This window comes from Microcaecilia unicolor, chromosome 2 (assembly GCF_901765095.1).
Source record: "Microcaecilia unicolor chromosome 2, aMicUni1.1, whole genome shotgun sequence".
NCBI classification, from domain to species: domain Eukaryota; kingdom Metazoa; phylum Chordata; class Amphibia; order Gymnophiona; family Siphonopidae; genus Microcaecilia; species Microcaecilia unicolor.
Window position 1 is genome coordinate 64,810,891 of NC_044032.1, and position 26,821 is coordinate 64,837,711.

The following is a 26,821-nucleotide window of genomic DNA, read 5'->3' on the forward strand; positions in this document are numbered from 1 at the left end:
GTGTGTCATTTGGGATACATTTTTCCTTCATACTGCCTTTTCAAATTACGTCTTACTTCTGCTTTACTAATGGTGATTGCGCGAGACTTGCTGCAGGTAAAAGTTTTGCTCCTTTCTTGATGCATTTATGTCCACAACACACCTTCCCAAGGCTCCAACCACCTCTGTCTACCCATTCCAATACTCTGGGGTTACTGCCCTATTCCCTCTTAGGGTAAGCAAACATCTCCTCAGGTGGTTCAGTTATTATTGCATTCATCTCAAGCGCTCCCACCCTTGCCTACTGATGTTTCCATTGACCTGCTTAACTGTAGATCTTTACGCTCCAAAGTTTTTCTTGTTCATGACCAGCTTACTCTGAATAAGCTTTCCCTCCTCTGTGTTATGGAAACTTGGATAAGGTCAGGTGAGGAATCACATCTTTATGCATGTCTTCCCCACATCATGATGTTTATTTGGTCTCACGAACTTCAAAGCTGGGTGGCAGTTTGGCTAGAATGTATTCCACTAATCTGAAAGTTACTGAAATTTCTTCCCCATTCCATTACCCAGAGCTTGTGACTGTTAAGGTTGACACAGATACACCACTACATATTATTTTATTTTATTGTCCTCCCTCTCCTTCTGCAGAAGGTTGGGAAACTTGCTGACAAGCACTATCTGAAGCTACTGTCTTTTTTCTCCAATTTACTTATTTTAGGAGATTTCAATATTCATGTAGACGATCCCAATAATCCTCGTGCTAAATTCTTCTGCGATTTTCTCTCCGATCTCTCTTTGTGTCTATGGATCTCTTTTCTGACTCATGTTGCTGGGCACGTTCTAGATTTGGTACTTATTATGCAGGACTGTCCTGATTGCCTTACAGGGTTTTCTTCCTCCACCTTTCCCTGAATCGATCATTATCTTATTCTTTTTAAACTCTCCCTACTTTCATAGTCTCTCACACAGCCAGTATCCAATGGCTAGTGGGCTAGGGCCCTTTCTAAAGTTGACGTGCCATCTCTCTCACCCTCACTTTTCCATGTCCCCCCGGACTTTTCCTCCAAAACTCTGAATGACCAAACCAAATCCTGGCACTCTATTCTTTCTGTCTGAAGGCCTTGATAAAGTGGCTCCTAGGTCCTTTCGTCAGCATAGTTCTGCTAATAGGAATCCTTGGTATTTCCTCAGATCTGAGGCTCCTGAAGCGCCAATATCGCCAAGCTGAAAGGGCCTGGAAGAAGTCCAAGTCCTCATCTAGCTTCATAAAATGCCGCCTCCTTTATCGTGATTACAACTTCCAATTAAAGAAGGAAAAGAAAGCTTACATTACTAGGAAGCTCTTGAAATGTTCTCATCCCTCTAGTGACCTCTTCTCCATCTATCGGCAGGCTGTAACACCCAAAAAAAAAAAAAAAAAAAAAAAATCTGCAGCTACCATGCAGTAAGATCCTGCATAGGATTACCATATGTCCGGTTGTACCCGGACATATCCTCTTTTTGAGGACATCGCGGGACGTCCGGGCGGGTTTTTCCAGCCTGCCCATTTGTCCAGGTTTGCAGGCAAGTGGTCAGGCTGGCACTGACGGACCTCGGGGTGTCCTCCCCTCCCCTACCTTAAGGTACCCTACCTTTTGGTGTCATTTACTGAATCCAGCCCCATGTTGAATAGCACACCAATTTTATGGAATAGCAGGAATTAGACCAATGTTTGGTGAATAGTCACAGTGCAGAATGTCCTACTAGGTTTACCTTTGTTCCTGTGCTTTTTGGCATCTCCTTATTAAGCTCCTAACGGACCTGTCTTTTTCAAGACAAGTTTGTTTTTCATCATTGGATGATTTGTTTCTTTGGCATCAGATATCATATATAGACCCCTGATGCAGGCATTTGTGTCAAAACGCGGACTCTGTCAGGTCTGACCAATAAAGTGTAGCTGAGATGCTCTCAATTCTGAAGGCTCCTTGTGATTTTGTTGGCTATTAGCTTTTGCTTTTGGATTTCCTCTCCTCTGTATCTATCATAGAATAGCACCTAACACTTAGCATGCATAAATGCAAATTTGTGATTCACAATTGCAATTTGTGTGCACAATTGGCACATGTGGAGGGGCATAATCGAAAGGGACGCCCAAGTTCTTCCTGAGGACGTCCTCGCAGGACGTCCCCGTGAAGGGGCGGGGAAACCCGTATTATTGAAACAAGATGGACGTCCATCTCTCATTTCAATAATACGGTCGGGGACGCCCAAATCCGGAAATTTAGGTTGACCATAGAGATGGTCGCCCTTAGACTTGGTCGTTTCTGATTTTCGGCAATAATGGAAACTGAGGAAGCCCATCTCAGAAACAACCAAATCCAAGCCTTTTGGTCGTGAGAGGAGCCAGCATTCGTAGTGTGCTGGTCCTCTTCACATGCCAGGACACCAACCAGGCAACCTAGGGGGCACTGCAGTGGACTTCACAAATTGCTCCCAGGCACATAGCTCCCTTACCGTGTGTGCTGAGCCCCCCAAAATCCACTATCCACAATTGTACACCACTACCATAGCCCTTATGGGTGAAGGGGGGCTCCTAGATGTGGGTACAGTGGGTTTCTGGTGGGTTTTGGAGGGCTCACATATACCACCACAAGTGTAACAGGTGGGGGGGGGGATGGGCCTGGGTCTGCCTGTCTGAAGTGCACTACACCCACTAAAACTGCTCCAGGGGCCTGCATACAGCTGCGATGGACCTGAGTATGACATTTGAGGCTGGCATAGAGATTAGCAAATAATATTTTTAAAGAATTTTTTTGAGGGTGGGAGGGAGGGGGTTATTGACCACTGGGGAAGTAAGGGGAGGTCATCCCCGATTCCCTCCAGTGGTCATCTGGTCAGTTCAGGCACCTTTTCGTGACTTGGCCGTAACAAAAAAAGGACCAAGTAAAGTCATCCAAGTGTTCGTCAGGGACGTCCTTGTTTCTTTCGATTATGGGTCGAGGACACCCATGTGTTAGGCACGCCCAAGTCCCGCCTTCGCTACGCCTCTGACACACCCCCAGGAACTTTGGTCGTCCCCGCGACAGAAAGCAGTTGAGGACGCCCAAAATTGGCTTTCATTTATGCCGATTTGGGCCACCCTGTGAGAAGGACGCCCATCTTGTGATTTGTGTCGAAAGATGGGCATCCTTCTCTTCCGAAAATAAGCCTGAAAGTTAGACACCTTTTATTGAATTATCCTTAATTTGTTTTTCACAAACACCTTATAATGTTTATGAATTTAAATGTCAGAACAATGTAAAGAATTCCATTTTTTCTCATTTAGACGCATTGGTTTACTTAGACTCAGTTTATTACCATAATAGAGATTCAGTAGCGACTCATAAACCTGAGACCTGCGGCAGTCTCTTGACACCAAAGCCTGTGAAATGTTTTGCTTTGCCACATCAAATGGAGGCTCATTTTCCCAAACAGAAGGATGAGGTTTGCTCAGTTTGAGGCACCCCCACCCCATCCTGCTCAATGTAATGTTTTGTGACTGCATTCAAGAGCATTACTAGGACCCCCCATGCAAAGTCTGATGAATGGGCTAATGGATTTTGGAGATGCCTGATAAAAAAAAAAGGTGTTTACTGGTAGAAAGGTTTCCAGTCAGACTCTTGTATATTCTCCCCTTGTGTTGACAACACCACTCTAAGGAGCAGGGGCTGTTCCAGCCCAATAAAGCACAGAGTCAATGCTACCCATAGGTCAGCTCTGAGATCTAGCAATCCATTGGGGTCCCAAAGGATGTATCAAGAAAAGTGCTGCCCTTTGTGGAGAAACTCCCTTCTAACTTACTTGCAATAATATTTATCTTTCTTTTCAGAAAGCGTGTAAAGTGATACCTACCTTTTCAGAATGTAGCTTTTACGAGAGGAAACAAAAACAATGAAATAAAAACTATTTTTTAGCACTTTGACCTGGGTTTCATCTATCCTGGCTACAAAAGCTGATCACTCCATTAACCATTCTACCATACCCTTTTCCATGTCTGAATCCAATAACTGAATTAAAAAAAAAAACTAGTGACTGAAAATTAGCAGCATATGAAAACCATTTGGTGAACTGTCTGAAGTGATTTGTTAGCTTCAGTCTAGTTATCACTGGACAGCTTAGATACTTGAACTTTTGTTACAATCCTCAGAATTCTGTAAAGATCGCCCAAAGTTAGGCACTTGAGTTTGAACACGGTTATCAGATACACGACTAAACTAATTGGCTGAGCTGAATTAGTGTTTTTGATAATTGGCCTTAACTAGCACTAAATGCTAATCTTTAGTAGTTAGTGGAGGAGTAGCCTAATGGTTAGTGCGGTGGGCTTTGCTCCTGGGGAACTGAGTTCGATTCCCACTGCAGTTCCTTGTCATTCTGGGCAAATCACTTAACCCTCCATTGCCCCTGGTACAAAATAAGTACCTGAATATATGTAAACTGCTTTGAATGTAGTTGCAAAAACCTCAGAAAGGCAGTATATCAAGTCCCATTTCCCTTTCCCTATTTGAAATTCTACATGGAATGTAGCTGTTGCTACTATTTGAGATTCTGGAATGTTGCTACTATTTGAAGATTCTACATGGAATGTTGCTACTATTGAGATTTTGGTGCTACTATTTGAGATTCTACATGGAATGTTGCTATTCCACCAGCAACATTCCATGTAGAAGCCTGCCCTTGCAGATCAGCAACGTGGCCGCGCAGGCTTTTGTTTCTGTGAGAAACAGAAGCCTGCGCGGCCGCATTGCAGATCTGCAAGGGCAGGCTTCTATATGGAATGTTGCTAGTGGAGGAGTAACCTAGTGGTTAGTGCAGTGGACTTTGATCCTGGGGAACTGAGTTCAATTCCCACTGCAGTTCCTTGTGACTCTGGGCAAGTCACTTAACCCTCCATTGCCCCTGGTACAAAATAAGTACCTGAATATAAGTAAACCGCTTTAAATGTAGTTGCAAAAAAACCTCAGAAAGGCGGTATATCAAGTTCCCTTTCCCTTATGAGTTATATTGAGTTATAAGGAACAGCATTGGTTATACTTGTTACAGTCAGTAACCCCTAGAGGGCTGAACACTGAGATAGAGTGGGTGTCTCTATTGTGACTGGATTCTGTGATTGGCGAGAAAGACCAGCTGATTTATGTGCCCCATGTGTGCATACTATAACCCCCAAATTTTATAAAGGACACCCAAAATGGGGCAAAGATGCCCAACATAATAATTTATAGGAACCAACAAGCACTTAGGGCCCCTTTTACTAAGCCGCGTAGGTGCCTATGCATGCCAAATGCATACCAAATTGGAGTTACCACGTGGCCCTTGCGGTAATTTCAATTTTGGCGCATTTTTTATTTCCTGGCACATGTAACGGACACTACTGCCCAGATTCTTTATCACTAGGTCTATGACTGGCGGTAAGGTCTCAGAACCAAAATGGACGCGTGGCAATTTTGATTTTGCCGCACGTCCATTTTCGGTTTAAAAAAAGGCCTTTTTTACAGGCACGCAAAAAAATGGATTGGCGCGCGCACAAAACCCGCACCCGCACCTACACTACCGCAAACCATTTTTCCAACTATGATTTTGGTGGCAATCTGGTTACGCACTATTTTGTAACAGTTGACGCCTAAATTAGATTGCATGCAACTCAAAAGGGGTCATGGCCACGGGAAGGGGATCAAGGGCATTCACAAAAGATGTGCTCAGTGTTACAGAATAGTGGCAATCCATGCCAAGATTACAGGCCCCACTTACAGCACTGCGTGCAATTCTGGAGAACGCACCTACAGAAGGATATTAACAGGATCGAGTCGGTCCAGAAGGCAGCTACAAAATTGGTAAGATGTCTCGGCCATAAAACAAATAGGGACAGGCTTAGGAACCTCAACATGTATACGTTGGAAGAGAGGCGGGATAGAGGGGATATGGCATTAATGTACAGGAGGTGAGCCTTTTTCAAATTGAGGAAAACTCAGGAATGAGGGGGTATAGGATGAAGTTAAGAGGAAATAGGCTTAGGAGGAATCTAAGAAAATACTTTTTTATGCAAAGGGTGGTGGATGCGTGAAATGGCCTCCCAGCAGGGGTCATAGAGACAAGGACTGTGTCAGAATTTAAGAAAGCCTGGGACAGGCATGTGGGATCCCTTGGGAAAGGAAGAGTTAGTGGTTACTGAGGATGGGATGGGCCACTTGGCCCTTATCTGCCGTCATACAGTGGGGGAAATAAGTATTTGATCCCTTGCTGATTTTGTAAGTTTGCCCACTGACAAAGACATGAGCAGCCCATAATTGAAGGGTAGGTTATTGGTAACAGTGAGAGATAGCACATCACAAATTAAATCCGGAAAATCACATTGTGGAAAGTATATGAATTTATTTGCATTCTGCAGAGGGAAATAAGTATTTAATCCCTCTGGCAAACAAGACCTAATACTTGGTGGCAAAACCCTTGTTGGCAAGCACAGCGGTCAGACGTCTTCTGTAGTTGATGATGAGGTTTGCACACATGTCAGGAGGAATTTTGGTCCACTCCTCTTTGCAGATCATCTCTAAATCATTAAGAGTTCTGGGCTGTCGCTTGGCAACTCGCAGCTTCAGCTCCCTCCATAAGTTTTCAATGGGATTAAGGTCTGGTGACTGGCTAGGCCACTCCATGACCCTAATGTGCTTCTTCCTGTGCCACTCCTTTGTTGCCTTGGCTGTATGTTTTGGGTCATTGTCGTGCTGGAAGACCCAGCCACGACCCATTTTTAAGGCCCTGGCGGAGGGAAGGAGGTTGTCACTCAGAATTGTACGGTACATGGCCCCATCCATTCTCCCATTGATGCGGTGAAGTAGTCCTGTGCCCTTAGCAGAGAAACACCCCCAAAACATAACATTTCCACCTCCATGCTTGACAGTGGGGACGGTGTTCTTTGGGTCATAGGCAGCATTTCTCTTCCTCCAAACACGGCGAGTTGAGTTCATGCCAAAGAGCTCAATTTTTGTCTCATCTGACCACAGCACCTTCTCCCAATCACTCTCGGCATCATCCAGGTGTTCACTGGCAAACTTCAGACGGGCCATCACATGTGCCTTCCGGAGCAGGGGGACCTTGCGGGCACTGCAGGATTGCAATCCGTTATGTCGTAATGTGTTACCAATGGTTTTCGTGGTGACAGTGGTCCCAGCTGCCTTGAGATCATTGACAAGTTCCCCCCTTGTAGTTGTAGGCTGATTTCTAACCTTCCTCATGATCAAGGATACCCCACAAGGTGAGATTTTGCGTGGAGCCCCAGATCTTTGTCGATTGACAGTCATTTTGTACTTCTTCCATTTTCTTACTATGGCACCAACAGTTGTCTCCTTCTCGCCCAGCGTCTTACTGATGGTTTTGTAGCCCATTCCAGCCTTGTGCAGGTATATGATCTTGTCCCTGACATCCTTAGACAGCTCCTTGCTCTTGGCCATTTTGTAGAGGTTAGAGTCTGACTGATTCACTGAGTCTGTGGACAGGTGTCTTTCATACAGGTGACCATTGCCGACAGCTGTCTGTCATGCAGGTAACGAGTTGATTTGGAGCATCTACCTGGTCTGTAGGGGCCAGATCTCTTACTGGTTGGTGGGGGATCAAATACTTATTTCCCTCTGCAGAATGCAAATAAATTCATATACTTTCCACAATGTGATTTTCCGGATTTAATTTGTGATGTGCTATCTCTCACTGTTACCAATAACCTACCCTTCAATTATGGGCTGCTCATGTCTTTGTCAGTGGGCAAACTTACAAAATCAGCAAGGGATCAAATACTTATTTCCCCCACTGTATTTCTATGTTTCTCTACACCAAGATGAGCATCAAATTAAAAATTGAGCACCGAACTTGGTGCTCGCTGCTATTTGAGTGTTCATCCCGAAGTGCCCTTTATAGAATAGCACTGAACACCAAATTTTCAGCGCCACTTATAGAATCTGGCCCTAAATATCTATCTCACGGTACTGATAATCAATTTCAACCTATCTTCAATACTTTATTTAACAAACTACATTTCTCAGCTTACCGGGAGAGGTCACTGTTTTCGCTCCTCCCTGCTACTGTGAACCAGAAACTAAATAGCTCCCTTATTTATACGTCACTGTTGACTACTTGATACTCATGCATAATTGCATAAGACTACTAGATACTCACAGTAGCAGGGAGGAGCGAAAACAATGATCTCTCCTGCTTATTTATTAGATTGGAAATACATTCCCTTGAAAAAGCGCCAAGAGTGAAACGTGGCTTCCACATCAGGAATTGCGTGAAGAAAAGAAGATTTTAAACACAGAACACTGTTCACTGGGAGAAATGGAGTAAACTTGGCCCAGGCATCTACCCAGTAAAGATAAGTTAAGATTTTTTCACCTCAGACACTAGTTGTGGACTGTTAATAGATACAGGGTATCTTACTGAGGCAGCGCAAGATTTGTTACATTTGAAAAATAAGGAGAGGAAGGAAGGACTTGTGCTGTGATGTTTGGCAGCTGAGGTCTTACCCCATATTTTTATGGTTTAAAAGGCACTTCAGCACGACTGAGCACTGCAAATTTAAAAACTAAAAATGAGCTAATGTATGGTTTGATTGAGCATGATATATTCTGGTGTAATTGGTAGAACCTAAATATCTATTGTCTGATATTCAGACTGCAGGAGGCAGGCCATCCGTCTCGCCTACCTCTTCCGCCAGCCCTGACAAAATATAGGTGCCAGCTCTCTGTGGAGATTTTTACTAAGGTGTACTGAAAAATGGCCTGCACTAGTGTAGGTGCGTGTTTTGGGCGCGCAGATCCACTTTTCAGCATGCCTGTAAAAAAATGCTTTTTTTATTTTGCCGAAAATGGACGTGCGGCAAAATAAAAATTGGTGTGCGTCCATTTTGGGTCTGAGACCTTACCGCCACCCATCGACTTAGCGGTAAGGTCTCATGCATTAAACGGGCGGTAATGGTCTACGCATGCCGAATGCCCCCCTGTGCGTGCAATACTGGGTAAACTCTTTCACTGTGCCAGTGGTGTAGCCACAGGTGGGCCTGGGTGGGCTGGGGCCCACCTACTTAGAACTCAGGCCCACCCAACAGTAGCACACGTTTAGCGGTAGCTGGTGGGAATCTCAAGCTCCGCCAGCTGAAGACTTCCCCCCGATGGTAACGAAAATGCTACTTTCCATGATACCGGCACCTGTGCATGCTCAGTTTTCAGTGCATGCCTGCTGCAGACTGCCAAGGTGGAAAGAAGCATTTTCCTGCCAGCTGAGATATATTTTTGGTGGTGGTTGAGGGGGGGGGGTAGAGAACACTTGGTGCCCATCCACTTCTTACCTAGGCCCACCCAAAATCTGTTGTCTGGCTACGCCCCTGCACTGTGCCCTGCAAAATGTAATTTGTTCTGCATTCAGCACCCCCAAACATTGGATCTTATCCTCACAGCCGCATTTGTCATTTAGTTTTGCATTGTTTCCCATTCAAAACACAGAAAAACACTGAAATGTCATTTTGTTTCCATTCTGTTATTTTAACATATATTATATATGGTTTTGGTGAGCACTAACACCACCTAGTGTGTGCTAAAAATGACCAAGAAAGAAAAACTGAAATAAATAGAAACCTAAGTGAAAAACAGAAGGAAAGATCTTACCATGTGTTGCCCAGCTGATTGCAAGAGTGTTGCCCTAAGAAGATAATGGAGGAAACCCATGTGAAAAGAGCTCCACAGATGATTGAGGATCATGAGCCCCAGCAATGGGAGAATTAATCTAGAAAGGTTTTGGATACGTTCGAGAAATACTCTTGATATGGATCCATCCAACTTTTATTCAGTACTTCACCCCTCTTCCCACCCCCAGCTCTCTGCTGTCTTTCATTTCTAGTCTGAAATTGCGAATTTGGTGAGATTTGATATATTATTCAATAGAATGATCCTACTTGAAAACAGTAAGTGGTCCGTATTTAAAGTAATTTAACCTGGCAGGAAAGGCTCTTGCCCGGTTAAATTGCACTGGCCAATCCTAGATCGCATATTCAGCAGCGCTTAACAAGATGGGGCCAGATTCTATATATGCCCCCAAATTCTATACAACATGCCTAGAGATCCACGCTGAAATCCAGGCATATTCCATAACAGTGGGCATAACTTAATTGCTTTAACAAGCTAATCAGCATCGATAACAGCTCTTAACAAGCAATAATGAGCACTAATTGGTAATAATTACAATTTACGCACACAACTCACTAAGGGGCCCTTTTACTAAGCCACGTAAGCATCTATGCCTGCCCAACGTGTTCCAATTTGGAGTTACCACCTGGCTACCATGTGGCTCTTGCAGTAATTTCATTTTTGGTGCATGTCTGATATGTGCATCTGAAAAATAACTTTTATTTTCTGGCGTGTGTCCGCTACACATGCCAAGTGGCATTTGGCACACATAGGTCATTAACGCCCAGTTAACGCATGAGACCTTACCACTAAGTCAATGGCTGGCGGTAAGGTCTCAGACCCAAAATGGACGCACGCCAATTTTTATTTTGCTGCACGTCCATTTTCAGCAAAAATGTAAAAAGGCATTTTTTTTTTGCAGGCGTGTTGAAAATGGATCTGCGAGCACTCAAAACATGCACCTACACTACCGTAGGCCACTTTTCAGTGCACCTTAGTAAAAGGACCCCTAAGTGCATTCTGTAATGCAGTGCGCCTAACTTCTAACGCACCCAGGCAAAAAGGGGCATGGTTATGGGCGGGGAAATGATCATTTTGTTGGCATTCCGAAATTTGCGTGCACTGTTATAGAATATGGCCCAGTGCACCTAAAACTACGTGCCAGGATTTACGCTATGTTTATGTCGGTGTAAAGGGATGCACGTAGTTTTAAGTGTTAGGATATCAACTAAGCGTATTCTATATACCGTTACCGTGCATAAATCTAGACGCCACTTATAGAATATGCTTAGTCGGCATTGATTCTGCGCTGATTTTTTTTAGGTGCCATATATAGAATCTCTCTCTCTAGGCATGTAAAAGGTAGGCATGTCGGAATAGCGCATGTAGTTCTATTCTATCAACCATGTCTACAGCAAGACGCTGTTTATAGAATAGCACATGGGCCGGGGGAATCAGCCTACATTTGGGTGCAGCTATTTATGCCACTAAAATGCCCGTGCTTCAATGTACGTGCATTCCCCCAAATTCTATAACAATGAGGCATATTTTCAAAGCACTTAGCCTTCCAAACTTCTATAGAAACCTATGGAACTTTGGAAGGGCTGAGTGCTTTGAAAATATGCCTCAATGTGCATACATTTGATTGATACGCCCATGCTCCTCCCATGGCCACGCCCCCTTTCCAGCTACACATATGAGAATTTACACATGCCTCTTTTTTAGAAAACACCGAAAAAGATTCGCATGTAAATTCCAACTATAGCCAATTTGCGATAATTGGTTATCGGCCAATTATCAACACTAATTGGCTCATTAGTCAATTGAGTAGCACGCATAAATTGGCAGTCTAATTTAGCCAGCAGAGGTCAGCATTTAAAGAAACACTGACTCCACCAATTGAACATTGACTGATAATATTTTTGCCTTCATTGGTTTAGCCATTGAAATTGTCATTCATAACTTACTCCTCTGATATGGCTACAGATCAGTCTTCTTTTTGCTAAATACTAGGAATATCCATGTCAAATTTGGTTCCTTTTTGAATTATTCCAGACCTTGGGGTGTTTTTTTCCAGTTCATTTCGCACACTCATTTTAAAAACTTCTTTTTGTGCACAAGCTAGAACTTTTTAATGTATGCAAGCTGGTTGCACACTTTCCCCCTGATATTCAGCACTATTTAACCAGCCAGGAATGACTACTGGCCGGTTAAATAGCCTTAAGCCGGCTAAACGGTAATATTCAGCATAACATCGCCAGCTATCTTGTCTGAATATTACCGCCTAGCGGCTAGTTCGATCACTGGCTGTGTCACGTGACATAGCCGGTCAGCACCGATATTCAGCGGTCATCCAAATAGCAGGCCCATCTTTGCCCACTATGAACTTAGGGATCCTTTTACTAAGCGGCAGTAAGCCCAATGCGGGCTTACTGCTCGATATACAGGAAGTGCCACTAGGCTATCGCAGCAGCCTGGCGGTTCTTCCCACCCCTAGTGCGCTGTCATTTCCAGAACTACAACAATGTATTAATTTTTTTTAGTGCCAGAGTGTGCCCAGTGGTAATCGAGCAGTGCTGCACGCTGCGTGGTTACTGCCGGGTTAACTCGGAAGCCCTTACCGTAAGAGTTCCTCCCCCGAAATGGCCTCACGGCAAGTGCTTTACTTGCCACGTGGCCATTTCCTGCAGGAAGGTGAAACTTCTCTTTTACTAGCTGCGGTAAAAGGGGGCCTTGGCGCGCATGTAAAATACACCGACGCCAGTGCCGGCCTCCTTTTGCTGCAGCTTGATAAAAAAAAGGGCCCTTAGCTGGCTAATGCTGAATATTGACTTGGCTGGCTATGTTCATAGCGGTCAAAAATAAACCAGATATTCAATGCCAACCCTGCACTGAATATCTGGCATCCCGCCATCCGCGAGTGTTAGCCGGTCTAATGCCCACGGTCTGAATCTCGGCCCCCTTCAGGTTTATGTGCGTGCAATTGATTTTGCATGCACTAAAATTTGTAAGGCGCCCAAATAAGTACTAAATATGGAGGCACTGAATAGAGCTATTAGATTGTAAGCTCTTTGAGCAGGGACTGTCTCTCTTTGTTAAATTGTACAGCGCTGCATAACCCTAGTAGCGCTCTAGAAATGTTAAGTAGTAGTAGCTTGATGGAATGAGAGAAGACTATCTCAGGTCAAAGAGATCTCCAGGTCATAATGTACCTGAGGCAGAGATGAGGCTGCTGAGAAAACACTTCATTTTTTCATTAGTTAGAGAAGCAAATAGGTTATTTCTGATATCATGGGCTGACAAATTATCAGCAAAACACTTAAGCCAAACAGGCAGTTCCAACTGGTTGCTAATTTGCAAGCTCAGCATTTTCATAGTACACACCACCGTAACACTTGTTCTCAGATAAGCACTGCCTTCTACTCCCACAAACTCACAAATACGCTTTCTCCCCCAGATTCTATGTATGGTGCTTTGAGTTGCACGCACAAATTTGGGTGTTTACCCAATTTGCGCGTGTAATATAAATGAATGAGCCAATTAGCTCTGATAATTGGACCCTATCAATTATTAATGCTAACTGGCAATAATTGGAATTTACATGCATAAATTTAGGTGCCGGGATCTGCGCATAACTTTTACACGTGGCTCCAAAAAGGGGGCATAGCCAGATCTGTGGTGTTCCTCCAATTTGCACACGTGGTTAAAAAGCAACAGGGATCTGCACCTAATTTAGGCACGGGGATTTATGTCAGGTTTCAGTTGGTATAAATGCTCACACCTAAAGTCAGTTGCGGGTCCTGACATAAGAGCTATTCTATAAATGGTGCCTAATTTTAAGTATGTCAAAAAATGAGTGATTCTGCTTAGAGCAATAAATTAAGAAACTTATAGAGGAATGCTCTAAATAATTATAAATATGCACCTTGTGTACAACAAAAGGTTACTTCTTAAGGAATATTAAATAAAGGCCTCATAAGCCAAGGGTACCAACTCAGTGGACACACCTATAATGGCTTTCATCATAGGCCAACCACCACCTCCCAAAAACCTGCAGAGTAAAACCACTGGACTGGTCCAGTGGTTGTATTTATTTATTTATTTATTTATTGCATTTGTATCCCACATTTTCCCACCTCTTTGCAGGCTCAATGTGGCTTACAATACATCATGAATAGTGGAAATATATTAGAAAATAGACATTTAATGTTACAGAAGGATCTTGGGTAACATGATAATGAAAAAGAAAAAAAAACAGGAGTGGTATAACAAGCAGATATTATAAAGCAGTTCAGAATATATGTGGAGGAGTTGTGTATATTCACATTTGTTGATCTTTTTGGTATGCCTTGTTAAAGAGATGAGTCTTCAGTAGTTTGTGGAAGTTAGTTCGTAAGTCGTTTCACTCTGCAGGTCTTTTGGAGGTGGTGGTTGGCCTATGATGAAAGCCATTATAGGTGTATCCACTGAGTTGGTACCCTTGGCTTATGAGGCTTTTATTTAATATTCCTTAAGAAGTAACCTTTTGTTATACACAAGGTGCATATTTATAATTATTTAGAGCATTCCTCTATAAGTTGCCTAATTTTAAGTGCCATTTAAAGAATAGCGCTAAGCGCTATTTTTTTTTCCATGCTGATACTTAGGTGCCACTTATTAATCCTAGTCCTCTCTACATAAATATTTGTGACCCGCTGAACGAAAAGGTACTAAAAGTGGGGTTACAAATAACAGAGATAAAGTCTGTAACAGTTCAGAGGAACAACTGTCATTTCTGAAAGTTTTGTGCACTACAGGGTCAGTAGAATGGGACTATGCAATTTTTTTTCACAACTTTGATGCTTTTCATGTTCTACAGCAGCCGTTCCCAACCTACTCCTCGGGGCACAACTAGTCCCATCGGGTTTTCAGGATATCCACAATGAATATTCATGAGTTAGATCTGCATGCAATGCCATCTTATGCATATTCATTGTGGATATCCTGAACACCCAATGGGACTAGGTGTGCCTGGAGGACTGGGGTGGGAATGACTGTTCTACAGCCTAAAAATTGCAGGTACCTAAAGTAGGGTATGTGATATGTGAGGTTAATAACTTTTTATTGACAAATGTTTCTCCGTCTTTTAAAAAATGTAACTAGTCCATACCCGAGGCTGAAACTTTTCAGGATTATGCAGTTGATATCCCTCTATCTCTTATGGTATAAGAGATAAGAGGGATATCCCCTCTTGTAGTATCTTTTTGCTCATCGGGTCACATTTTCTCTCTCTGCTGTTAACCTAATCCACTTCATTCTTACTCAATATAACAGTATCTACCGTATTTTTCGGACTATAAGACGCACTTTTTCCCCCCAAATTTGGGAGGAAAATGGGGGGTGCGTCTTATAGTCCGAAGGTAGAGATTTGGCTGGCTGGCTGGCAGGCCGCCCGCCCTCCGAGTTCGGGATCGCCGTCAGGGTTACCTCTTCTCCCCCCCCCCCCCCCCCGGCCCTGTCACCACTTCTCCCCTTACTCACGCAATCTTCCCTGGTGGTCTAGTGACGTCGGGGCAGGAAAGAGCCCCCTCTTTCCTGCCCAGCGCGCTGCTCTCCATCCACCTGTATGCAGCCTGACGGTCTCGGCGAGATTCAAAATGGCCGCAGAGACTTCAATTCTCGGCAGCCATTTTGAATCTCACCGAGACCGTCAGGCAGCAATGTATACAGGAGGATGGAGAGCAGCGCGCTGGGCAGAAAAGAGGGAGCTCTTTCCTGCCCCGACGTCACTAGACCACCAGAGAAGATCGCGTGAGTAAGATGAGAGGTGGTGACAGGGCCGGGGAGGAGGTAACCCTGACGGCGATCCCGAAGTTGGAGGGAGGGATTCGGACAAGATGCACCGGAGCACCTAGGTTTTAGAGGAGGGAAAAAGGAAAAAAAAAAGTTCCTATTTCCCTCCTCTAAAACCTAGGTGCGTCTTATGGTCCGGTGCGTCTTATAGTCCGAAAAATACGGTATTCTACCATCCAGGGATAGTTGCACCATTTTCAGTATATCAAGCTCCAGCTCTGGCCCTCTTCAAATCTAAGATAAAAGCCCACCTTTTTGAGGCTGCTTTTAACTCTTAACCTCTATTCACTTGTTCAGTGCCAGTGTCTGTTTTATCATTCCCATAGTAATTCCCTTATCCCTTATTTGTCTTGTTTGTCTGTCTTGATTAGATTGTAAGCTGTGTCCAGCAGGCACTGTCTCTTACATGAATGATAAGTAGTAATTAGTATTTTGAGACTGACTTGTGTAATAACTTCAGATTTATATTTTGAAACTTGCATAGTTCTCTACAGATTCCAAGGATCATGGACATTATTAAACATTTAAGACAAAGGTCACAACATTTCAACAAATCATCAGGTTAAATCAAAAGAAAACCAAATAAAACCACCATGCTACAAAACCTACAGAAAACAGGAATTCAGTAATCATCGAAAATTCTACACAACTGAATCAACTGCCTGCACCCCGTCCTATCCAAAATCTGTTTCCTATGAGCAGTCTTAAAGAGGGGAAACTTTTCTCATGAAAATTCAAGTCAGTCATTCTCAAACCTTTTATCAGTGGTCAAAGAATTCCAAATCTGAGGACCAGCATTAGAGATTAATTTTGTTCTGTGCTTTACACAAGGTGGTGCAGGGCCGATATCCTAAAGCGCCTTTATGTTCATGGAAGTATTTAACCTGCATTAAACACACTATAGTGCCTATTAATCTGTGGTTTAGCCAGACATTTCATTTTGGGTGGGCCTGAGCACAAAGTGGCGGGGCGTGAGATCCCTGACAGCCATAGTAACAGTGCTGCAATTTGGGGGGTGGGGGCTGAGGCAAAAGTGTGGGGTGAGCCAAAGCTCCACCCCCCCCCCCCCCCCCCCGGTATAAATGCATGGGATAGTTAACACACTACAGCACCAGTCCTCATTACTATTACCATGGATATAATATGAACAAACGTGAAAAAATGTTCAAATGAACTAAATAGATATAAAAATGCGCTAATCATGGTTCAAGCCCTGCTTCTTCCATTTTTTCTGATGGTGCATTTTGTAACCTTGGACAAGTCACTTTGCCTTCTGCTGTCTCAGGTACCAATCAGTGGGTAATTTTCATGTAAAGCAGTGAACTACCCTTGGACAATTATATATCCATTATATACATGTATAATTGTATAGCACAGAGGCATTCCAAGGATTGGGTCTGGGTTGGGTTAGGCTTTATATGCATGCTTATAAAGTCTGAAAAATATGCACATACGTTTTTCTTTGCAAAATTCCTCACATAAAGTAGCAGGTACAATTTTGCACTGGTAAAGCAAGGTTGCACGCGTAAATTTTTTTTCAAAACTGATGCAGGTTAGGTGCACAACAACCACAAAATTTTACAAGCTGTTATAAAAATGCCTTAAGCTCTGGCTTGGCTAGGTGAATTATCAGATCTAAAATATAGATCCAAAGTTAAAAGTATTGCAGGCTAGCACGACTTATGCAAACGAATGCATTTACATTTCCTCTGCTGCTAACACAGAACATTAACAATACTTCCCAGAGGTGTAGTTAAGTTTTTAGGTTCAGGCTACTCCTCCACCCCTAGTTCACATTAGGTCATACAAAAAGGAACTTCCAATGTAATATACTAAAGCTTTTACTCCTGCTAATGCAGGCTTTTATGACTGGTGTGTTAACCTGCATGAACAGATGTTAATGCAGTTTCGTATCCTGCCTCAAAGAGAAAAGATTTTTCACATCCCAGCACCAATTTATCCAGCTGCATTCTAGTTCTAACCAGCCGAGGCTCCATATTACGCAACAGATTTTCTGTTCCATAAATTTCATTTCAACAGCCACATTTACCGAATAAAAGTAATTGGTGTGCACTTTTCTCTAAAATACCCTGACAATCCATGTACTGCAAGGCTGACAGTGGTCAGGATGCATTTTTTTTTTTCCTATTGTAAGCTTTGAGGCTGCTTTCAGTGGTATAAAGCGGGGTATAAATGTTCTGAATAAATAAATAAATAAATACTGTGTGTTATCTGCGCTCTCCAACCACTGTAAATGTAGCTATGGACTTTTCCTTTAGGAAGCCGTCCAAACCTTTTTTAAACTTCGCTAAGCTAACCACCTTTACCACATTCTCTGGCAACGAATTCCAGAGTTTAATTACACATTGAGTGAAGAAAAATTTCTCCAATTCATTTTAAATTTACTACATTGTAGCTTCATCGCATGCCCCCTAGTCCTCGTATTTTTGGAAAACGTAAACAGAGGCTTCACATCTACCCGTTCAACTCCACTCATTATTTTATAGACCTCTATCATATCTCCCTTCAGCCGCCTTTTCCTCCAAGCTGAAGAGCCCTAGCCGCTTTAGCCTTTCCTCATAGGGAAGTTGTCCCATCCCCTTTATCATTTTCGTCGCTCTTCTCTGCACCTTTTCTAACTCCACTATATCTTTTTTCAGATGCGGCGACCAGAATTGAACACAATATTCGAGGTATGGTCAAACCATGGCGCGATACAAAGGCATTATAACATCCTCATTTTTGTTTTCCACTCCTTTCCTAATAAATGCCTAACATTCTATTTGCTTTCTTAGCCGCAGCAGCACACTGAGCAGAAGTTTCAACGTATCATCAATGACAACACCTAGATCCCTTTCTTGGTCCGTGACTCCTAATGTGGAACCTTGCATGACGTAGCTATAATTCGGGTTCCTCTTTCCCACATGCATCACTTTGCACTTGCTCACATTAAACATCATCTGCCATTTAGATGCCCAGTCTCCCAGTCTCGTAAGGTCCTCTTGTAATTTTTCACAATCCTCCTGCGATTTAATAACTTTGAATAACTGTGTCATCAGCAAATTTAATTACCTCACTAATTACTCCCATCTCTAGGTCATTTATAAATATGTTAAAAAGCAGCGGTCCCAGCCCGGCCCCTTGGGGAACCCCACTAACTACCCTTCTCCATTGAGAATATTGACCATTTAACCCTACTCTCTGTTTTCTATCTTTTAACCAGTTTTAATCCACAATAGAACACTACCTCCTCTCCCATGACTCTTCAATTTCCTCTGGAGTCTTTCATGAGGTACTTTGTCAAACGCCTTCTGAAAATCCAGATACACAATATCAACCGGCTCACCTTTATCCACATGTTTGTTCACCCCTTCAAAGAAATGTAGTAGATTGTTGAGGCAAGATTTCCCTTCACTAAATCCATGTTGACTTTGTCTCATTAATCCATGCTTTTGAATATGCTCTGTAATTTTGTTCTTAATAATAGTCTCTACCATTTTGCCCGGCACCGACGTCAGACTCACCAGTCTATAATTTCCCGGATCTCCTCTGGAACCTTTTTAAAAAATCAGCGTTATATTGACCACCCTCCAGTCTTCTGGTACCACGCTCGATTTTCAGGATAAATTACCTATTACTAACAATAGCTCCACAAGCTCATTTTTCAGTTCTGTCAGTACTCTGGGATGAATACCATCCGGGCCAGGAGATTTGCTACTCCTCAGTTTGTAGCACTGCCCCATTACATCCTCCAGGTTTACAGAGAATTAATTAAGTTTCTCCGACTCGTCAGCTTCGAATACCATTTCCAGCACCGGTATCCCACCCAAATCTTCCTCGGTGAATACCGAAGCAAAGAATTCATTTAATCTCTCCACTACAGCTTTGTCTTCCCTGGTCGCCCCTTTTACTCCTCAGTCATCTAGCTGTCCAACCGATTCTTTTGTCGGCTTCCTGCTTTTAATATGCCAAAAAAATGTTTACTTTGTGTTTTTGCCTCCAACGCAATCTTTTTTTTCGAAGTCCCTCTTAGCCTTCCTTATCAGCGCCTTGCATTTGACGTGACATTCCGTATTTATTTATTTATTTATTGCATTTGTATCCCACATTTTCCCACCTCTTTGCAGGCTCAATGTGGCTTACAATACATCATGAATAGTGGAAATATATTAGAAAATAGACATTTAGTGTTACAGAAGAATCTTGGGCAACATGATAATGATGAAACATGATAGTAGTATAACAAGAGATATTGTAAGACAGTTCTGAATATATGTGGAGGAATTGTGTATGTTCACATTGGTTGATCTTTGTGGTATGCCTTGTTAAAGAGATGGGTCTTCAGCAGTTTGAGGAAGTTCATTAGTTCATCAATCGTTTTTAAGTTGCGCGGCAATGCGTTCCATAACTGTGTGCTCAAGTAGGTAAAGTTTGACGTATGCATTAGTTTGTATTTTAGACCTTTGCAGTTAGGGAAGTGCAGATTAAGGAATGTGCGGGATGATCTTTTGGCATTCCTGGGTGGTAGGTCTATCAGGTCCGATATGTAGGCTGGTGCATCTCCGTGAATGATTTTGTGGACTAGGGAGCATATTTTGAACGTCATGCGTTCTTTAAGTGGGAGCCAATGTAGTTTTTCGTAGAGGTTTAGCTGTTTCTTATTATTTTCAGTTGGTTCCTTCTTCCATTTTCTGAAGGATTTTCTTTTGACTCTAATAATGAAGACTCATGGCCCAATAGCCCTAGTAGAAGCAAGTTCTTATTGAAGCTCAGTACAGTAGGAAAAACTGTTAGTTCTAACAGAAAGCACTCTTCCGCCTTTCTTTCCCTTCTGGGGAGGGACCGATTTGAAGAGCTTAAATACTTAACAATGAAAGAATTTCAGGGCCCTTTTACTAAGATGCGCTACAACACAGGACTTTCCCGCATGCTAAGCCCATTTCTAACAAGTTCCTAAAATAGGACTCTTAATTTTTTTATTTTTGCAGGGACCATGCTACTTTTTCTGTTAGCGTGCGACAGGGGCGTAGCCTGACCTTGTGGTGGGAGGGGGCCAGAGCCCAAGGTGGGGGGCACATTTTCATCTGCCGCCCCACCGCCGCCCCCTCCACTGCCTCACCACTCCCCCTGCCACCCTGCCACTCCCTTGGCTGGTGGGGTTCTCCAACCCCCGTCAGCTGAAGTGTTGTCCAGCACCGGTCTCCAGCGCCACCGTATTGCCTGCCCTGCTCTGTCTTCCCTTCACATCTGGCATGCTCCTTTTAGTGAAATTGCTCAGTTTCACTAAAAGGAGTGTGTTGGACGTGAGGGGAACACAGAGCAGGGCAGGCAATGCGGCGGCGCCATTTCAGCTGGTGGGGGTTGGGGACCCGCACCAGCAAAACCAGGGGCCCAGAGGAAATCTGGGGGGCCCAGGCCCCATTGGCCCCACATAGCTAAACAACTGGCATGCGAGATCTGCAAAAATATTAATGTGGGAACACTTACCACCTCCTGTTTTGGAGGCACTAAGGTCAAGATTCTATATAATCTATCTACTTATCATTTCTATAGCGCTACAAGGCATATGCAGTGCTGTACACCGTACACAGAAGACAGTCCCTGCTCAAAGAATTTATAATCTAGATAAGACAGGTAAACAGACAGAACAATTAAGGGTAAGGGAATAAAGAGGTGAGGATAATGTGCCTAAAAAATCCGTGCAGTAAACATTTCCACCCAAGCGTATTCTATAAGCGGCACCTAGATTTAGGCGTGGTATATAGAATATGCTCAGTTGATATCCCAGCGCCTAAAACTACGCACTTCCATTTACACCAACAAAAATGTAGCATAAATCCCTCTGCATAGATTTATGCACACTGGGCCATATTCTATAACAATGCATGTAAATTTTGGAATTCCCACGGAATGTCCATTTCCCTGCCCATAGCCACGCCCCTTTTTGAACTGCGCACATCAGAATTTTGGCACAGTTCATTACAGAAAACAGCGAGTTTTGCACACAAGTTCTAATTATTACCAATTAGTGCTTATTACTGCTTGATAAGTGCTGTTATCAATGCTGATTAGCTTGCTCAACCAATTAAGTTACACGCGCTGTTATACAATACACCTGGATTTCAGTTCGGATCTCTACGTGCACTATATGGAATCCGGGGGTAAGTGCTTCCGTGTTAATTCTGTGTCATCCAGTTAGTGCAGGTTAAGGCAAACACACTAGCTAGATAATGCTCTCATGTCTATTCCCTGTCTATGACCCGCACCCTCCTGAATAAAATTAGAAAAAAATAAATAGTGCATGATTAGGGCATGCTGGCAGGCACGTTACCACAAAACACTACAGCACCTTTTGCAGTAAGCTTTTAGGGCTTAGCACATTTTGATAAAAGGTCTCCTTAGTTAGATAAGACATTATTAGCTTTGTTCAACTTTTCAGGGCTGCTTTAATCCTATCCTCAGGCAATGAATATTCAACTAATTTTGGAGTTTCTTTTAACAACATCCTATTTTGGCTGGACTCACACATTAATCCTTTCTAATTTAAAAATAATGGAATATAAAAATATACTGCACACAAGTTTCTTCTTTATGCTGCCCCACATCTGCTCCTCAGATGTACCCTGACAAGATTTACAAAGCAGTGGGGAGCATGAAACAATAAGGATACTCATTTAGATCTTGGCTGATAAGATTCCTAAGAGTGCTGATTTCTTTTTGGGGAGGGAGAATAAGGGGAAGATCACTGAACATGCGGATGCACACTATGTTTAGGAAACCAGGACAAGCATTCTCCAGTGATCAATGCAGAACAGTTTTACAACCTACAGTAAGAAAATGCTGTCAGCCTTCAGTGCCTGTACAGCAAAGACGGTTTTAGTTTAATTCCACCCCCCCCCCCCCCAACACACACAGAACAAACAGAAGCAGAGAAAATGCTGGCATGGTAAACCCCATGACCCTATCCAAATTAGTCTATACCTTAAATCACAACCTTACGGATGCCAACCACCTGCTTGATACGAAGCCCAGAGATTGGAAAGCATGTACAGTTAATGAACCTTGAAATGTGAAGCTTTATGAAGCAAACTTAGACACATGACCGCAAAACTGTAAAACTAATGCCACCAAGATAATGTCAGGGAATCAGACCCACTGATTTTACAAAGTAACAATAAAACAGTTAGTGCCCAGTAAAGACAAAAAAAATGTCACAAAAAATATATGTGAGGTTTCTGTTCCTAGTTGTTTATATACATTTCAAATGTAGATCTTTTAGTTCCCAGCTAATTGAGGGTACAAAAAAAATCAGTCTGCCCCATATTCAAAGCGATTGAAATAATCAGGAGAGGCTCCAAGCCATTTAAATCACTTGTCCGGCTAACCACATAGTGGCAATTAACTGGATTGCGCCACTGAATAGCCACAGTTATGCCTAAATCAAAACAGGCTAATCTGTGGTCAGTCCTGGGGCAGAGTCGGCATTGGGTGGTTAAGTGCCGATATTCAGCCCTTAAAGGCACCTGAAAATTCCACACAGAAAAAAAATACGCACGGTAGAAATCAGATGTCAGTAAATGTCGACATGCCCATAGGAATACAATGGGGGCATCTTGACATTTACCACCAGCTGATCGCTACGCAAACTAAAAATACTACCGCAGCTTAGTAAAAGACCCCCTTAGCAAGTTGTACCAGGGGCGTAGCTACGTGGGGCCATGGGGGCCTGGGCCCCCGTAGATTTGGTCCTGGATCCCCCTGCCGACGACCCTCTCAACCCCCCTCCCGCTGCCAACCCTCCCCCACTGTCGCCGTGGGCTACCTTTGCTGGCGGGGGACCCCAACCCCCGCCAGCCAAGGTCCTCTTGCTTTCCGCGCAAGGCTTCATTCTGTTTCTGATGTCCTGCACGTTGTACCTGCAGGACATCAGACTCACCGAAACAGAACGAAGCCCTGCAGATCAAGGCTTCGTTCTGTTTCAGTGAGTCTGACGTCCTGCACGTACAACATGCAGGACGTCAGAAACAGAACGAAGCCTTGCGCGGGAAGCAAGAGGACCTCGGCTGGCGGGGATTGGGGTCCCTCGCCAGCAAAGGTAGGTGACAACAGTGGCGGCAGGGAAGGGTTAGCGGTGGGAGGGGGATTGAGAGGGTCATCGGCGGGGGGGGCAAAGTTAGTGGTGGCAACGGTGGTGGCAGCGGAGGGGTTGGCAATGGTGGGGGTCATCTGCGTCAGGGGAGCTAAAATGTGCCCCTCACCTGGGCTCTGGACCCCCCTCCCACCGAAGTCTGGCTACGCCCCTGAGTTGTACATAAACTATAATTAATGCCAATTAGTGCTGATAAGTGCTTGTTAACATCCAATTCATAGTGCTAATTAGATAGATAACCAATTAAGTTACACACATTGATTTCCACATGGGAATTAAGGTGCGATATATAGAATCCTGGGGTAACTGCATAAGAAAACCGCATAAATTGGGCCACATTAAAAGCTGTCCTGTCTTTATGCAGTGTGCAGTTAAGGGCTGAATATTGCACTTAACCGCATAAGTGTTACCGGTCATGTATGCCCAGATATTCAATGCCGGTGCCTGGACATGACCCAGCATTGAACATCTGGGAATAAAGCCAACAAGGGCCAAAAAAATAACTGCTGACTGCCTCCAGCTGAATATGGGCTGTAGTGTTTTTTAGTGTTTTGTGCCACAGGCATCATTGCTGGGTACTTTTTCCAGTGCAATCAAGCATGCAAGTCTCTGTCACTTAGGAGTCCTTAGCACAGAAAAGGCACAAAGCCTAAGTGGAACATAAAAGAGGAAGTGGTGTTTTGCCAGCGTTTATGTAATAAACATTTTTAGAATATTCGATTTGACCCCGAATAGTGCCCCAAATACATTGTATTCAGCTGAACAGCGATTTAAGTTCAAATACGAATAATCCGGTGCTCTACTGTGCTAAATCCAACTGAAATAAACGCTTGATCTCTGATTTCACATTGCTTTTTTTTTTATTTACTACAAAACAAACAACAGATCTGCTGTCAGAAAAAGATTAATTCCTATAAGCACTTATAGCAGTGGAAAAAGCCTCAAAAATCCTTTTAAATCTTGAATTGATTCAAAAAGGATATGACGGGTGCAATAACCTTTTTCATCATCACTGGCATAAAAAACCACTGCTTGTGCTAATATTCATTCATTTATGGTTAAACTGCAGTGGTTTTTTATGCCAGTGATGATGAAAAAGGTTATTGCACCCGTCATATCCTTTTTGAATCAATTCAAGATTTAAAAGGATTTTTGAGGCTTTTTCCACTGCTATAAGTGCTTACAGGAATTAATCTTTTTCTGACAGCAGATCTGTTGTTTGTTTTGTAGTATTTAACTAGTCGATCTGCTATCGAGCATATTTATATTATAGTTTTTTTTTTTTAATTTGTCTTGTTAAAGCTCAATGCCCATTATTGTATTCTGTATTCATATTCAGCTGAATAGTAAATAATGCTATTTGGTACAGCTCTAAGTTTTACCTTTATTTCTTGCATCAGGAACGTTTTATCGATTAAAAGATAAAATCAGAAGCCCTAAATATATGTGATAGAACCGCTTAACATATTTAAAAACTTGTCCAGTCATCAAGCAGTCCCTATATACAGAACGGGATGTGATGTGGAGACTCATTTTCAAACACATAGACTTACAATATTATACTTTGTAAGCCTGTGTGCTTTGAAATTTGAGCACCTTAAGGTACTTCAACCATCTTTCCCTAAATATAGCAGTACCTGGCATTTTTCTCTCCACTCCATCCCCACGGTGCTACTTCATTCAGGAAGCCTGTTCTTCAAGAACCTGGCTGCTACAGTCTCCCACCACAGCACCACCTTATCTTGGGCTTCCTCTAACAAACCAAGTGGTGCAACTCAAGTAAACCACTTACAAGACTGAAAATAAAAGTCTCTCATAATACGTTCTAAAGGAATCTTAAGAAGGCTGAAGCCAAACGATGACTTGTCAAAATACATCAGAAGCGGCTTCATGCCTCCTCGTGCTATTCCATAAAACCCTGACCACTTTAGTCAGTCGCTTCGGAGTCTACCCGGAACGCAACCCAGGAGGAGTCGTGGGACTGATCACACAAGCAAAGCCCCAGAAGAAACAGCAGGGAGCTGCATGCCACTGCCAGTTAAATATTACAACTTTCTGGTTCCAATCCCCTTTCAGCTTTTGTAAACAACACACAAAAAGTTATTCCACTAATTCGTCTTGCGGACAGAGCTGTCACAAACGTTTACTCGACTCTAAAGAAACGTATAACCTAATTAGCCATTAGCCAATGGCCAAACGCACAGGACACGCTCACAAGCCAGCAGTTCCTCGTCACTGGCTTTCAGGGGAGCCAGAAATGGCCCAGCTTACCTAAAACACGTCGTTAGCTCTCCCGAGGACTTCAAACACGGGTACTTTGTCGTGGTTATTTTGTTTCTGAACAAACCTCCTCCCTGCAGAAAAGTTAGAAATTGGGTTTACTCGTCTGTGCAAGACCTGAAACTTGAGGTGGGCAGTGCATGGCAGGGTAAAGTGATCAGATACTAGAAAGAAGGTGTCAGAAATAAAGCGGCTCCTACATTTTGCCTGTCAGGGGGCAGCACGTGTTTTCTTTGCAGCCTTCCCCCGGTGACCCACCTGTCCGCCTCCCCTGACTCCTCTCTGTAGGTCCAGGCCAGGAGCAGGGCCGGGAGGAGCAAGAGGCAGCCCAAACTCAGGCAGCTCCTGCGGGCACCTCTCTCACACATTGGCCCAAGGGAAGAGGGCACAGGGCGGCACGGCAGCTTCCCCAGCTCTCCTCTCCTGGCTGCTCCACCTGCTCCTCCTCCTCCTTCTCGGGCAGTCGTGTGTTCAGAGGCCGAGACCGGCAGGGGGCGCCACAGCACGGAAACACAGGCACTAGCAGACAAATGCCCGGGGATCAGGACTCGGGGATCCTTATAGGAGAGAAGAGCAGAGTTGCAGCCATCCAGCTTTCCCCTCTCTTTCCCCCTAGCTCAGTGCTCATTCCCTTTTACTCTCCCTCCCTCCCTCTCTGGGCTCTTTCCCACCTCCTCCTCCTCCTCCTCCTCCTCCGAGATGTGGCAGCTCTTTGGAAAGCTGAGGTATGTTTCCTGCTTCAGAGGAGGAGCCGTGTTCTTCTTGCCAGTCTCTTACCCCGGCAGAATCAGGGGCGGTGAGGATTTGTTGCTGGAGATCCTCCTTCCTCCTGTCAGTTTCTTTTGACTCGGGACCCAGGGCAGCACTTTCCTTCCATCCAAGTCAGAAACGTCGATTT

At 43.6% G+C, this 26,821-nt stretch overlaps 1 protein-coding gene across 1 annotated transcript in view; it reads right to left on the reverse strand.

Moving 5' to 3' along the window:
- CCBE1 (collagen and calcium binding EGF domains 1) overlaps nucleotides 1-26,283 on the reverse strand; it is a gene marked incomplete at its 5' end in the record, with an annotated part of 537,011 nt that extends 510,728 nt beyond the window's left edge. Inside the window, 2 exons of the mRNA XM_030192998.1 lie at nucleotides 25,915-25,997; nucleotides 26,182-26,283. Coding sequence (XP_030048858.1) covers nucleotides 25,915-25,997; nucleotides 26,182-26,283 — 185 coding nt within the window. The remainder of the gene's footprint in view (nucleotides 1-25,914; nucleotides 25,998-26,181) is intronic.
- Between the last annotated feature and the right edge of the window lie 538 nt (nucleotides 26,284-26,821).